General features: G+C 44.1%; 2 protein-coding genes across 5 annotated transcripts in view; one reads left to right on the forward strand and one right to left on the reverse strand.

Annotated features, from left to right (window-relative positions):
- The window catches only part of ANKLE2 (ankyrin repeat and LEM domain containing 2), a 42345-nt gene extending 32507 nt beyond the window's left edge, over positions 1–9838 (forward strand). The window contains exons 7-12 of one of the 2 annotated variants that reach the window (XM_077159508.1): positions 1802–1971; positions 3086–3192; positions 4105–4295; positions 6749–7382; positions 7768–7899; positions 8309–9838. In XM_077159508.1, the coding sequence (XP_077015623.1) occupies positions 1802–1971; positions 3086–3192; positions 4105–4295; positions 6749–7382; positions 7768–7899; positions 8309–8522 (1448 nt within the window). In that variant the 3' untranslated portion in view covers positions 8523–9838. Of the gene's footprint in view, positions 1–1801; positions 1972–3085; positions 3193–4104; positions 4296–6700; positions 7383–7767; positions 7900–8308 lie in introns of both variants that reach the window. The other variant, XM_077159507.1, reaches the window with a different exon arrangement.
- The window catches only part of PGAM5 (PGAM family member 5, mitochondrial serine/threonine protein phosphatase), a 68132-nt gene that overhangs the window by 17519 nt on the left and 36511 nt on the right, over positions 1–14102 (reverse strand). For 2 of the 3 annotated variants that reach the window (XM_077159511.1, XM_077159509.1), the window contains exon 6: positions 1208–14066. The exons of the other annotated variant lie outside the window; for it this stretch is intronic. In XM_077159511.1, the coding sequence (XP_077015626.1) occupies positions 13916–14066 (151 nt within the window). In that variant the 3' untranslated portion in view covers positions 1208–13915. Of the gene's footprint in view, positions 1–1207; positions 14067–14102 lie in introns of those variants that run through there. 3 annotated transcript variants of the gene reach the window in all.

Genomic DNA, 14102 nt, shown 5'->3' on the forward strand with positions numbered 1-14102 from the left:
ATTTTTCATATATTTTGGGGCTCTGTTATAAGATGCATATTTTTTAATATTTTTTATGGTGAAACATAACATATATTCAGAAAAGCAATAGATTTCAAAATTTGATATGACTTACTGTTCCACACTTTCAGGTTTTTCCTTCTCACTACTCCAATTCACTGGAGAATAAAAAGAAATATCAGTATAATGATTCAGTGATCATACTCATTTATTAAATCTTAACTTTTCTGTTATGACTCCTCCTCCTCCTTCGATCCTTCTCCCAGTCTTTAGGGATTTTTCATGTTGAAAAAAGTTGTCTGTGATTTGGGATAGGGGTTGATGTTCTTGGATAGGCTGGCTCCTCTGCATTTCAGGACTTACCTGCCCTAGGAACCATCTGAAGGTTTTATGTTTCTGAAAAGTAAATTTAGCTCATGCAACTTTTGTAGGGTCTCACGTAGAGCCCTGGGTTCTTCATGGTTAAGAGGTCTGATGTTGGTTGGGGCAGATGCTTATATGCTATTATCATTATGTCTTCTTACTGGATTGAACCTTTTATGAATATTTAATATCCTCCTTTGTCTCTTGTATCTTTTTTTTTTTTTTTTTTTTAAGTCTATTCTGTGTGACAATAATGAGCCACTCCGGCTCTCTTTTGATTACCGTTTGCATGGAATATCCTTTTCCATCTTTTTACCCTGAACCTTTGTGTCTTTGCACCTGAGTGAGACTCCTGTAGACATCATACAGATGGATCAAGCTTTATCATCCAGTTGGCCAGTAACTGCCTTTTAATAGGGGAGTTTAATCCATTGACATTGGAGGATGAGAAAGAATTTACTGTTGTCATTTACCTGTTTTCTGTGTCCCTTGTATGATTTTTGTTCTTCAGTTACTTCATTACTGCCTTTTTTAAAAATTTCATTGTTTTTTTGTTGTTTGTTTGTTGTAGTGTACCATTTTGAGTCCCTTCTTTACTTTTCTCTTTATTTTTTCAGTTATTTTCTTACTGGTTTCCTTTGTAATGACAACAGACATTTTAAACTAATAACCTAGTTCATCACCGGGCTCCAGGCGTAGAGAGGGGGGAGCAAAGGGCAACTTCTTTTTAACCTTTACTATGCCCCCACTGTCTGCTAATCTTGTCCCTCTAGAATGACCTCTCCTTGCTTTGCCTGCCTTGGGGGCTGGGGGTGGGGTGTATCTGGGCTCTGCCTCCCTTTTCTTTTCTTTTGGTTTTTATAAGCAGAGGAGGCAGCTGCTGAGGCTCAGGGTGTCCCCTGCAGGGGATGGCAGAGTCAAGGTCCCACCCAGGCCCTCGGCCCTAGGGCTCCCATCCTTTCTTTAATTTTCTTTTCATTTGTTTGTTTCCTAGTGCTTATGTCATTGTTTTCTTCCATATTCTCCCCCTGCTCCAGGGCCGAACTCATGTGGCCACCGGGGTAAGCCAGTAGCCCAACACAAGTCCATCCACAAGTCCTTTTACCACACCTGGGCCTTCAGAGATTTGCTTTAAGAAGTCACTGGGGTTTTCTTTTAACAATCTTGGGAGTCAAGAAACCAGTGTTGTAATCCCACTTGTGCTGCTACTTAATTAGCTTTGTGGCTTGACTAAGTCACCGTCAGGATTTGGAGCCTCCCCTCCAGGTCGCTGACACCCGGCTTCCACAGCAGCAGTGGAAGCCAAACCCCGCCGTTTTATTCACTGGTGAACCTGTTGGCAAAGACCTTGGTGAAATGAACGTGTTTCCTCTTCCCTCTGCCCGGATGCCTGACCTGAAAGCAGAAAGCTTTCAGCCAAGCCATATCTCTTCCTCAGGTCACTATTATGTGCCGCTTCTGAGGGCAGAAGACACGTCTCCAGTGATTGGCGAGCTGTGGTCTTCAGACCAGACAGCAGAGGTACCGCTCATTGGCTGCTTTGGGGGCAGCCCCAGAGACCCTGTGCTGACCCTGAGAGCTTTTGCGGGGCCCTTGAGCCCGTCCAAGGTGAGCTGCTAAGCACGTGGTTCCAGCCTGTGGCTTGGTGTCTGGACTTGGAGAACAGCTCCCACGGTTCTCCAAGGATTACCCCTAGGCCAGCTTCCTGTGAGCCAGAGGAGGCATGCTCCTTCACCCTTGCTCAGGAGTGTGCCTGAAAGACATGCCTGTGCTTTGACAGGCTCTTAGTTGGTGCTCAGGGCAGATGGGTTGTGGAGCCCCCTCCTCCAGGAAGCGGAGTTCACCAGGCTGAGCCTCCCCAGGCCACCGGTTCTTTCCCGTCCAGGCTGATGGCCTTAAACCCCACCCAAGCTTGCCAAGCCGTGTTGTCCACACTCATGTTCTTGGAGTTTCATCATCACTAAGAAACTTTCATCTGCAGGCTCTGAGCCCTGAGGTTCACCTCTTCAGCCATGGCTCTCTGTACTTAACACCTCCCACTTGTCTCCTCAGCCATTTGTGTCCCTTCATTTCCTGGAGTCCTTTGTGGGCTCCACTTGTGTGGATGGTGCCAGCGAGGGGTTTGCACACCGTTAGTGCAGCATTCTCAACTGACAGTTCCTCCTCCTGCAGAGGAGCTTCACATGCAGATTTGTATATATTCTTTCCTCATATTAAAAGTTTTCTAATAATCTGTTATCTGCAATTATAAAGATGTCCCCCAAAACAGGTGGCGTCAGTTAGGCTTAGAATTAGTTGCATAAAACATAACACTCAAGTTAAAGTAACTTAAAAAAGATAAAACACTAATTTTTCTTGAGGCTATCAGGGTTTGAGGGTTATGGTAGCTCCATGATGTATGGTTTTCTGCTCTGCTGTCCCCTCAGTGACCCTCCTGGTCCAGCTCTATCTCATATTCCATGCTGGGCTGCAAGACAGATAAAGGGTCCCCTGTCCTTTAAGAAGCTTTGCCAGAAAGCTTCGCATCTAGGGGAGCCGGAAGGCAGCCTGTGTGGCCACTCTTGCCTAGGAGGGGCTGAACAGCATTGTTCCTCAGCCACACCCTCCCAGGGTTCTGAGAGCAGAGAGTGGACCTTAGGAGACAGCAGTACTCATGTTTCTTTAGTTTGCCAGGGTCAGTTGCGTGATGCATAGCACATCTCAGTGTGTTTTTTCTTCATAGGCAGAAGATTTTCGCAAACTCTGGAAAACCCCACCTCGAGAGAAAGCAGGTTTCTTTCATAATGTCAGGAAATCTGATCCAGAAAGAGGCATTGAAAGAGTGGGAAGGTATTTAAAGGACCATAATATAAAATAATAAAAGCTGAGCCGTATGTTGTTTATAGGCTATTTGCTTATGTTTTGATTCATGGTGGAAAACCTAATTACAACCATCTCCAAGTCGCAGTTTCTGAGGAGAGCCGACTCTAGGGAAGACTCATTCCTTGCAGACTTCCCGCATACTGCAATTTGAATAGCAGAATTATTCATTAAACCCTTTCCTTTGCAAATGTTCGAGTAATTCCAAAATGTATTTCAATGGGCTTTTTAAATTTTTTAAATTTATTGTATAACGGGTATTATCTAAGAAAATTAATTATTCCCCTCATGAATTGCAGAGTCACAGGAGGTGGGTGTGGTTAGAAAACTACTCGTTAAAAACAAACCTGAAACTTATAAATCTCAAACAGCAAGAAGCTAAATTAGGGTGTGATCAAATCAGGCTCCACTGAATTGCTTTAGAGTCTTTTCTCAAAATGTTATGTGCCCGGTGTCCAGTTTACAAACAAATGTGTAAAGGACCTGCCCTGTGCCTCACGTGAACTGGAGCCATGGGCTGATATATGCAGTTGTTTATAGAAACAAAAAAGTGCATCCGTTGTAGAGTTTTACTGTTTCACCTTTTAGCTCACAGGTTTGTCGTTGTGGATGGAAATATTTTTCTAGGGCTGTGTCACCTCCTGTCTTTGCAGTGCTTTGTCTAGGCAGTGCTGCAGGTTTTTACCTATTAGGATGAACGCTGTTGAATCCAAAAATGATCATTTTAGTCTTAAATTTAAGGTAAAGTAAAATTATAACTGAGATTGCAGATACTGTGTTGGCATTTCTGACATACAGTTGCTATTTCCTATGTAGTCAGTTCTGTGACTCTTTTTTTATCCCCTGCTTTCACAAGTGATTATTTTGTTTTATTTCTTGCAGGGAGTTAGCTCATGAGCTGGGATATCCCTGGGTTGAATACTGGGAGTTTCTGGGCTGTTTTGTTGATCTGTCTTCCCAAGAGGGACTGCAAAAACTAGAAGAATATCTCACTCAGCAGGAAATGGGCAAAAAGGCACAACAAGAAATGGGAGAGAATGAAAGCCTCCACCAAGATAAAGCCTCTGCCTCTGGTAAGAAACCAGTGGTGTGTTCACTTGGCAGTGGGACTCGTGCTCCGTTCTGGCCACGGTCTCGAGAAGCACGTTCTCAGTGCACGGGGCGGGACAGCTGTCATTCTCTGCTTGGGGTGGTTCGTGCTGGACAGGGCTCCACTGCCTGGCAGCTGCACCATAGGCTGCGTAGCTGTTTCTGGTTCCACTTACGTTACCCAAAAGCAAGAGGAAAGCTTTGTTCTGTGCTAAACTCCACCAACTGAATCTATAATATTTAGATTTTCTAATGTTCCAATATATTTTCTAAGTGTAAGTTAAGTTTAATTACTGCCCATATTTTCAGGAAAGAAACTATGAAGACGTACCAGAATAGTGGTGCATATTTACAGATGTCAGGGCACAAAGGACTTTTAAAGCATAAAGGCAGTGTTGGGGAAAGACTGTATTAATCCGAGGCGTAAAACTTAAAATTATTCATAAAAATATCAGTAACATTAAAAAAAGAAAAATATGAAGTACTTTTAAATATTAGTAAGAAAAACAGAAATACCCCAAAAGAGAAATGGACAAAGGGTGAGAAATCCTCCGAGGGAAATAGAATTCCAGGGTCAGTGAGAACGTCAGGGAAACCATGGTGCTAGCGTACCCTCACGCCGACAGGGCTGGGCCTTTGCCCCAGCACTGCAGGCCACACAGGCACCACTGAACTCACCCGGCAGTTTGGGATTGCTTAAACAGAGTTTTCTATTTGTTTATAGCTGTTACGAATCTTTCCCTGGATGCCTTAGATTGGACAATTCTATAGATTTGCTGTAATTGGGACATTCCCACGGCCTAAAAACTGTTAACCTGCAACTTACTAAATTCCGTTTTGAAAAAAAACCAAAACATCGTATTTTTAAAGAATAATGAATGATGTGAAAAAATGCTTACAATGAAGGGAAGAAAGAAAAGCAAAACAATACTGTTGAGATTATGGGACCGTCAAAGTTTTTTTTTTTTTTACAGATTTTTTTTACAGTTTAATTAGAGAAAAGTAAAAATCTAAAACGAAACAAAACTTATGGACAGTGATTTAGGGGGAGCTCAGGAGAAAAGGGGAGAGGGGGTTCAGGGTGTCCAGGGGTCCCAGAGCCAGCGGCTGCTGTCGAGATCACCCTCCCCCACCCCCCACCCCAGTCCCCTGCCTGGGGTCTTCAGCGACAGCTCCTGCCACAGGCGTTCACAAAACATGACTGCCCAGGGGGAATAAAAATCTTGGTCAGGTATCATTTATTGAAACTTGACCTTAAAAGGCATTTGTCAGTGTCAGAAATAGAACCAACCAAATAAGACCTGCCACGAGCAAGCTAAAGGTAATTTAAAAAGAGGGGTGATGGCAAGCAAAAGCTTGGTAGTAACTGGAGATTTGAATCTGCCAAAACAGAAATTTTTACAGATTATAAAATTTTAATTTTTTTTTCCAAAGACTAAAATTGAGCCCATTATCCCTTAAGGCATTTTTATTTTACAAAATAAGCCTCCCCTCCCCCCAATGATGGAAAAAAAATGAAAGTGGTCCAGATGCATTAAGAAGGAACTAAAAGAGTCATCCATGAGGCTGCAAAGTGGAACTAAAGATAAATTAATGTGATCGTGACAGGAGACATGTTTGAACCGGACTATGCTTTTAGTGTAGAGAAATCAGTTTTGTAGTGGAGAAAGCCCATAGTGAGCTGGGCTGGGGTGAGAGGAGGGCATGGGAGCTGGGTTTGAGTACTGGGGTCTTTACCTCATTTGATCTCTAAAGCTGTGTTGTCCTATATGGCAGCCTCTAGCCACATGTGACTAAATTTAAATTAATGTTAGATAAAATTAACCCAATTTCTTACTCACACAAGCCATATTTCAAGTGCTTAGGGCTGTGGCTGCAGCTACCTTTGTGGCTGGCACAGACATACTGTTCCCGTCACCTTGGAGCTCCATGGACGGTGCTCCTCGGGCAGTTCTGTGCTTTATCCACAGGCACTGGTGAAGGCACAGCTATCCCAGCTCAGAATTGTTTGAGATGCTTTCAGGATCTTGCCGGATGGTGAGCTGTGCACTTAGTGCTCCCCTGTGTCCTGACAAGCCAGAGCCCAGGGGATCTGAGGGCTTCGGGGGCATCGGCCACCCCGTCGCCACACCACCCACCCTCTTCAGGCGCTTGCCTTCGAGGGTAGAAATGTGGGCCAGGAAACTATTTCTTTTGCTGAACCTGCTTGCATTTTTAATGACCTTTTCCCAAAAAGTGATGGAGGTAGTTTTCTATTTTGAATTTTAATGTAGAAACTTTGAATTAAAACATAACTTGTGAATTTGTAAACCATGTAAATGTCCAGATCTGTCGTGTTTGTGTTTGATGGATTCCTGTTACTCAGAGCTCTTGTTTGCTTTGTGCACAGGTGGTGGTAAAAAATGCAGTAATTCAATTTCTGTGGGGGCCTTTCTAGATGAAGATGATGACATAAGCTTGGAAGAAATTAAGAACAGGCAAAATACAGCTCGGAACAAGAGCCAGGCTGCCATCGGTGCTTTTGGAGACTCAGGATGTGACATTCTTCCTCTGGAACAGAAAGCAAGCCTCATCGACACTTCTGAGCTGGACAACTCCCACACCAGCAAAAACGGGTTTTGCAGTGCTCTAAACAGCACTGAGACCCTGAGTGAGAAGAGACTGAAGTTTCACGATAGGCAGGAGTCTGTGCTCTCGCCTGTCTTAAATTTAACTGTTGAGTTTGATAAACTGAATTTACAAAATGTAGGAAGTCCCTTGTGTAAGACATCAAATAAAAGTATTAAGAAAACTAAAGATAGGGAAATCCTGACTTCAGGAATGGACTCAGTAGAAAGTGATTCGTTAGAACCTGTTTCTGTTGTAGAAAAACTTGGAAATAAACACATAAGGACAGGAAATGAAATGACAGCCAAAACTGCTAACATGTCCGTGGGTCCTGACAGTCCCAGACGCGGGACTCGGCCCGCGCACGGTCCTGCATCCTGCTCTGCATCGGCTTCCCTGGCGTCCTTCGAGCCCACAGATGGTCCCGCCACACAGGAACCAGCCACGAGGCTCTTCCTCTCTGGGTATGAATATAATGCGGTTTTGTGCATATACAGATGCTGGTGGTGGTTCCTCTTAAAACCTTTTTTTCCTTTATTTCAGTTTGACTTGACTCGCTTTTCGTTCCCACCTCTTTTGTCAGTTTGCTGTGTGCACACACACGCACACATCACCCCCGCAGCAGAGCATAGGAGGCACGTGCTTCGACACGGTGCTAACTGCTCGAGTGAACGCACTAGGGGGCCCTGGCATTAGGCAGGCATTGTCGGTTCTCAGGCAAGGCTGGTGATTTCACGTCCTCCTTCTCCTGGGCAGGTCCCCTTAGTTACAGACACAGTGGTGTCTACGAGTATTTGTTTTCGAATCAAAGGTGTCTTTTTCTCTCCATCCCTTTCTAACACATTCTAGAGAGGAGCCATCCAAACTGGACCGGGATGTTTTGGCAGCTCTGGAGCGTGTCAGCATCAACCCTCATCACCACCCAGCTGTCCACAGATGGCGTAGTGCCATCCTGTCCTTCTCGCCGTCAGACAGACAGAGGTACCGGGGCTCAGTACCCAGTGTCACCTGTGTAGCTGTTGTGGGTAGCTAGCCTCTGGAGTGGTCAGGGTTATATGGACGTTAGCCCGGGGTGGATTCATGTCATGGCCTCTGTGGCCATGGGAGACCCCAGCTAGACTCAGGCCTTATGTGGGGTCACAGGGTTCAGGTGGGAGGTCCTTGAGCTCTCTATTTTACCCAGTATTTTACTCTCTATTTTCAAATGCCCTGGACTTGGAAAGGAAACCAGGGACCCAAGACTTAGAAACACTGCTGGGGTGGGATCCTTTTCTCTGCAGTGGGCCTTCCCGGGGCCCAGGGTCTTGGCACTTTGCTTCTCTTGTACCTGCTCCCACCACAACCCCTGCAGACCTGCACCGCTGCTAACCCATCTCTCTTGTTTCCTTAGCTGGCCCAGCCCCGCATCGAAAGGGAAATGCCTGTTTCAGCGTCAGAATCTCAGCTCCTCTCAAGACTGTGGCTCTGGAAGAAACAGTCCTGCAGGCGGGGGCTCTGGCCACAATCCCCGCTCCCCTGGAGTGGGCGGCCCTGGGCGCTACAGTCCTGCGCACAGTGCCCACCTGCGCAGGCTGGCCCGGCCCGCAGAGCTCGCTGCCCTGTAGGCCCACTCAGTGGTGGCCTCCCAGTCCAGTCTTCAGTTTTAAAAAGAAGAGTAATACGCTTATTTCTAAAACAATACTAAAAAGAATGTATTCTGATTAATTTATTAATGCTCATTTTGAGGGCAAAAGAATTTTAGAAAATACCAATGTTCTGTATAAAATTTAGATTTCTGATATTTTGAGAGAAGTTAATGAAAATGAACATCTTCAGATACACTTTTTTGAAAAATGCCAGCATGGTAACAATATGGACTTTTTGGTCAGCAGTTTGTAGTTTTCAAAAGGAACAGAGAAAAAAGGCGTATTAATGCAATCCAGCTATGAAGGTTTGGGGATCGTTGTGCCATTGCCAGAAAATCAGAGCAAGTGATTGTGGAGGAAGGAATCTAGCATTGACTTGTGCAGAATACGTGTTGTCTTACCTTTTTCTGGGGTATGGCAAGGGACTTCAACTTTCTAATAACATGATAGAAAATCTCGTTTGGGTTATATGGATTTGAGGAGGTAGCTAGCAAGGAGGGAATGAATTACTATCTTAGACTTGCAACAAGATTTGTAATAAGTGTATCCCTTACTTTAAAACTAATTCCAGCTGGGGTTTCTCTTGTAAAAAGAGCCTTACGTTTAGTGCAGAAATTAGGAATGGATTGTTGAAAGGGATTTGTTCAGTTATTCTGTAGTTGGAATTGTTTGACCCTTTAACCTTGGTGCTCTTTTGGGGGTCCTATTAGGCACCAGGCGTGTGGGGGGCAGGGGCAGCGAGGCAGAGGCTGTGTGGCAGACGCTCTCGCCAAGGCTGCCTGTCCTCGGGTGTGAGAAAGTGACAGCTCATGCGCACTCCGCACAGTAAACAGCTTCAGTGTTCAAAGTTTAAAAACCAATGCTTTTGCTAACTTCAGTGCCTTCTGTAAATCATTTTAAATTTTTCTGCACTTGCTTTTTGAGATACTAAGTATGCATATGTAAGAGTCTTCTTCCTTTGTGAAAATTCTGAATTGAAATCTGTATTTGGAAAAAAGAAAGTTTATTTCTTTCACCCAATTCCAAGAGACAGGTCATGAATATCAGAATCCAGGTTTAGATTACTAACGTTCAAGAAGTTGTTGCACTGGGTGTTTTCCTTTGTTGTGCAGCAATCTAGGTGTAGGACACGGCACCTTCTATTCTCTTCGTAAAACAAGTGGCATTTTATAAAAAGGCGTCTTTGTTCTCAAAAGAAATCAGAGTATGGATATTTACAGAGTCATGATCTGTTTTCTCGAAAATCTGGCCATATTGTCCTGTATATTGCATAAAATATTCACGTGGTAATTAAATAGTGTTTTTGCCCTATTTTTTCAGACTCCTGTTATGCAGTTTTCAGTAGCTTTAGACCTCCTGTGATTGTGTCTCCATTGGTTTGTACAAGATGTTTGCAGATATTAAAAAAAAAAAAAAAGGCAACAGGACCCTATGAGTGCGTCATCAAATGTTGAGTTACTTTTTACTATAAAAGCTAAATGAAATAAGTTTTTAATAATGTAATAGTTTTAAGCTTTCAGAGAATTTTCTCTATCCTCCACTTGAGCTGAATTTTATAAGCAGTATTTTGATGAAATATTGTTTGCTAATTTTAGCCCTTTTCTTTCCTAACACAGTTGTGAGAAACTTCTGGTATCAGGGAAACTAGCACAAATTTTGTAACTACATTGGAAATGCTTTGGGGGGTGTGTGTGTGTGTGTGTAAAGTTGGTTGTAAAACAAGGATCTGCTGTAGTGACGTGAGGGTGGAGGGTTTTCCACCCACGACTTCCCGTGGCTCAGCTGCAGGTAAGGGGCATGCAAGAAGCTCCCCTCATGCTGTTTCTGGTGAGAAGGTGGCTCCAGGTGCTGCAGAGTTAGTGCCTGCTGTGCTGTGGCCAGGTGGCATTACTTATTCTGGAGGGCCACAAATAAATCCTCTTTTGGATGTTGGCAGAAACTTTCACAGCTTTCAGAAGAAACCAATGTTGGTCAGGTAGTTGGGCTTTTAGGGGTGGCATTGTCGGCACGAGGCAGGCTTTGTATACCAGAGGGACACGCATTTCTTTTCATCTTAACCTGAGTGCTTATACTGGGGTAGACGTTTTATAATTGTGTACAGAATCCCCTAAGTATGCTCTAGTTTATAAACTGCATTTGTGTTCCTCTTTTGTCCTATTGAAAAGAAAATGTTGTGGAATAAAAAGCAGCACAAGACCATCCACTAGGATCTGCCACCGTCTTCTTGCTGCTCTTTTCAACCCAGCTCTCCCTCAGGGCGCAGGTTCAGGCGCAGACTTCGTTTTGGTAAAACCGCAGATATTGTGACATCTCTCCTTGAACACCGCTAGACTCCTGGGGTGGGCCCCTACCTGGACAGCCGCCTCCACGGGCTCTGCCCTGACCCCCACAGCACATAACACGCATGGAGTCAGCCAAGAGGCAACAGGAGCATTTACTTGAGCTCTTGGAATTGTGGTTTAGGGCACACAGATTTGGATAGCAGAATCAGGTGGTATCTAGGCATTTCCAGACAAGGGTGGTAGCTGGGACCTTTATCCCGTGGCTTGTTTTCAGTCGGGTGTCAGGGTTTAGAGAACACTGGCTCGAGGGTTTGCATGCCGTGGCTGTTCACCATCTCTGGCTGAGACCCTCAGTCATACTAATTTTTTTTTTCTTTTTGCACTACCCTGTGCAGCTCTGTCTCACCGAGCCTCAGGATGAAGCCTACTCAGCCCCTCTCCTCCCCAAACCCTAGTTCTTAGAGTTCTTGGAGAATGACTTTTTTTGTTTGCACGGGCACCAGGAATTGAACCCGTGTCACCAGCATGGCAGGAGAGAACTCTGCCACTGAGCCACCATGGCCCCCCTAACTTGTATGTGTATCTTTTCTGACAAAATCTGAAAGCCCAATTAGGTATCTGATTTCATTCTCACTCCACAATCAAAAAGGCTATATATATATTTTTTTAATTAATTTTATTTATTAAATGTACCAACATACAAACACATTCTTACCATATTATTCCATTCTACATCTACAATCACATCATAGTTGTATATTCATCATCATGACCATTTCTTAGAATATTTACATCAATTCCTATTTTTTTAATACTTCTTGAGATACTTTTAAACTTACAGGGTAGTTAGAAATCTAAACCCTATACAAAGAACTCATGCCCAGATCATTTTGTCACCTTTGCCATATTCTCTTTTTCAGTCCTTTTTCTGAACCCTCAAATACTTACTAGTGTGCATTTCCTAAAAACAAGGATATTCACTTGTGAACATCTTATCAAATTCAAAAAATTCAACATTGATAAAAAGCTTTCAGTCTTATATTTCAGTTTCCTCATCTGCCCTTAAATGTCCTTTTCTCCTTCTTTCCTCCCTTGTTAGATTCTGTGCAGGATCATATCACATCATTGTCACTTTAGTTTCTCTCTTTTTGTGTGTGTAAATACACATACAGTTAAGTCTCCCATCTCAACCATTCCCCGGCATGTACCATTTCAATGGGATTAATCCTTATTCACAGTGTGATCACTTTTCCTTTTGGCCTGCAGTGTTCTCTTTAGCATCTCTTGTAGGGGTAGCCTAGGTTTTGTTTATCCGGGAATGACTTGGTTTCTCCCTCAACTTTGGAAAACAGTTTTGCTGGATATAGAGTTCTTGGTTGAAAGTGTTTTACTGCCATCTTGCCTTCATGGTTTCCAATGAAAAACTGGCACTTAATTTTGTTCACTCTTGGGACTTGCAGGGCCCTCCCTCTCTTGGATTATACTGGGCCCTAGTCAGGGTCTATTTGGGCTTATCCTGTTTGGAAGTTGTCTTGAACGTGTACGTTCATGTCTTTCAGTAAACTTAGGAAGTTTTCAGCCATTGTTTCTTTGAAGATCCTTTCTTACCCTTTCTTCTTTGTTCTCCTTTGGGGGCTCACATGCGTATCAGCCTGCCAGCGTCCACTTGCTCTTCCAGCTCTGTTCACCTTTCCTCATCCTCTCCTTCTCAGACTGGGTGGTTTCATTTGTCTTCAAGTTCTTCAACTCTTTCCTCTGCCAGCTCCAACCTTGGATCCCTCTAGAGAATTTTTTCTTTTTGTTACTGTGGCTTTAGCCTTCTTTGGTTCCTTTTCGTAATTTCCATCTCACTAGTAATATTCTCTCTGTATTTATGTTGTTTTCCTGGCTTCCTTTAGTTCTTTGACCATGTTTTCCTTTAGCTGTTTGAGCATATTTAGGACCATACTTGAGCATTTTTAAGCACTCTTTGGTATCCTGTCAGTCCCTGGCCTGTGAGTTTGTTCCTAGGAAGTGGTACTGTGTAGCTGTGCTGTCAGTCAAGTCCACAGCCATCCCTGAAGTCCCTGTCCCGAGTCAGGAATGCACTAGGTATTTCCATCCATATCTCTGCTTGGCAACCCTTAAAGCAGCTACTCATCTACACATTCACATTCAGTTACATTTACTCAGAACAAAAAACAGGAAAATAAGATTTTATTACATGATTATTTCCAAAGTTGACAAATAGGTGAAATATTCCAATTAGTTGCACTGATTGCAGAAAATGTCTAAAATTATTTCATATAAATTACACTATTTCCTAAATTAACAATATTTGGGATAGGCTTGTCTAAATATTTTAATCCATGAGCATAGAAGATTAACAATCACCAGAGGCAAACTACAATTGAGTCTTAACTCTGGGATATTAAAATGCCTTTTATTCTTTCATTAAAGATGATTTTCCTGTCACTAAGCCAGTGAGAAATGCTGGCTTTCCTGAGCACATGGTGTCCCGTTCCACCCCGCAGTGCCGCTGTGTGCTGCGGAAGGGTCCTGGGTGAGTGGGGGTCCTCATAGGTCCTCACATGTCCTCATACCTTAAGAGCCTGACGAGGTGGGTCACTTCCCATGCAGATGGCCACAGGGGTCTATGGAGTGAGACACTGGGTTTCAATCTTTGATAGGACTTTTTTTTTTTTTGAGAAGAATGAAGTGAAGTGAGCTGTCCGACACACCCACTCACCCACGTGTGCACAGCTGGGCCCCTCGGTTTCCGGAGGCTGCACATGGGCATGCAGAGATGGCCTGTACTGGGCTGGCCATGTGGCTGGGATAGGCCCAACCTCTCTGGGAGGAACTGGCTTAATATACCACAGAGTCACCCAGTTAGATCCGAGTTAAGTGGAAAATCCTTCAGAATCAGCCAGCAAAGTGTAACGTTTCTGGAAATACAGCAACAAAGGTGTTTCTACTTCCCTGCTGGCTTCTTACTTGAGAAAAAGTCACTGAAATGCGGATCAGTGTCCCTAGCGACATGTGGAGCAGAACCAGACTTTGGAGGTAAAGCCTGAAGGGTCTGGCGAGTCGATGCCCGGAACGGTGTCCTCAGGATCGGGTGATCTTGTCAGGGGGCATGAACCCTGTGTCCCCGAGGGTCCTCAGGGCCACGTGGCCACTTGGCCTGATGACAAGATGCGTAATGCTGCCATTGTTGAGGGAGAGGCGGAGCCAGCCTTCCGGGGGGAACTGCAGGGCCCTGGAAGAGAGGAGCGGAGGAGGGCATGGGGCCTGG

This window comes from Tamandua tetradactyla, chromosome 5 (assembly GCF_023851605.1).
Source record: "Tamandua tetradactyla isolate mTamTet1 chromosome 5, mTamTet1.pri, whole genome shotgun sequence".
NCBI lineage: Eukaryota > Metazoa > Chordata > Mammalia > Pilosa > Myrmecophagidae > Tamandua > Tamandua tetradactyla.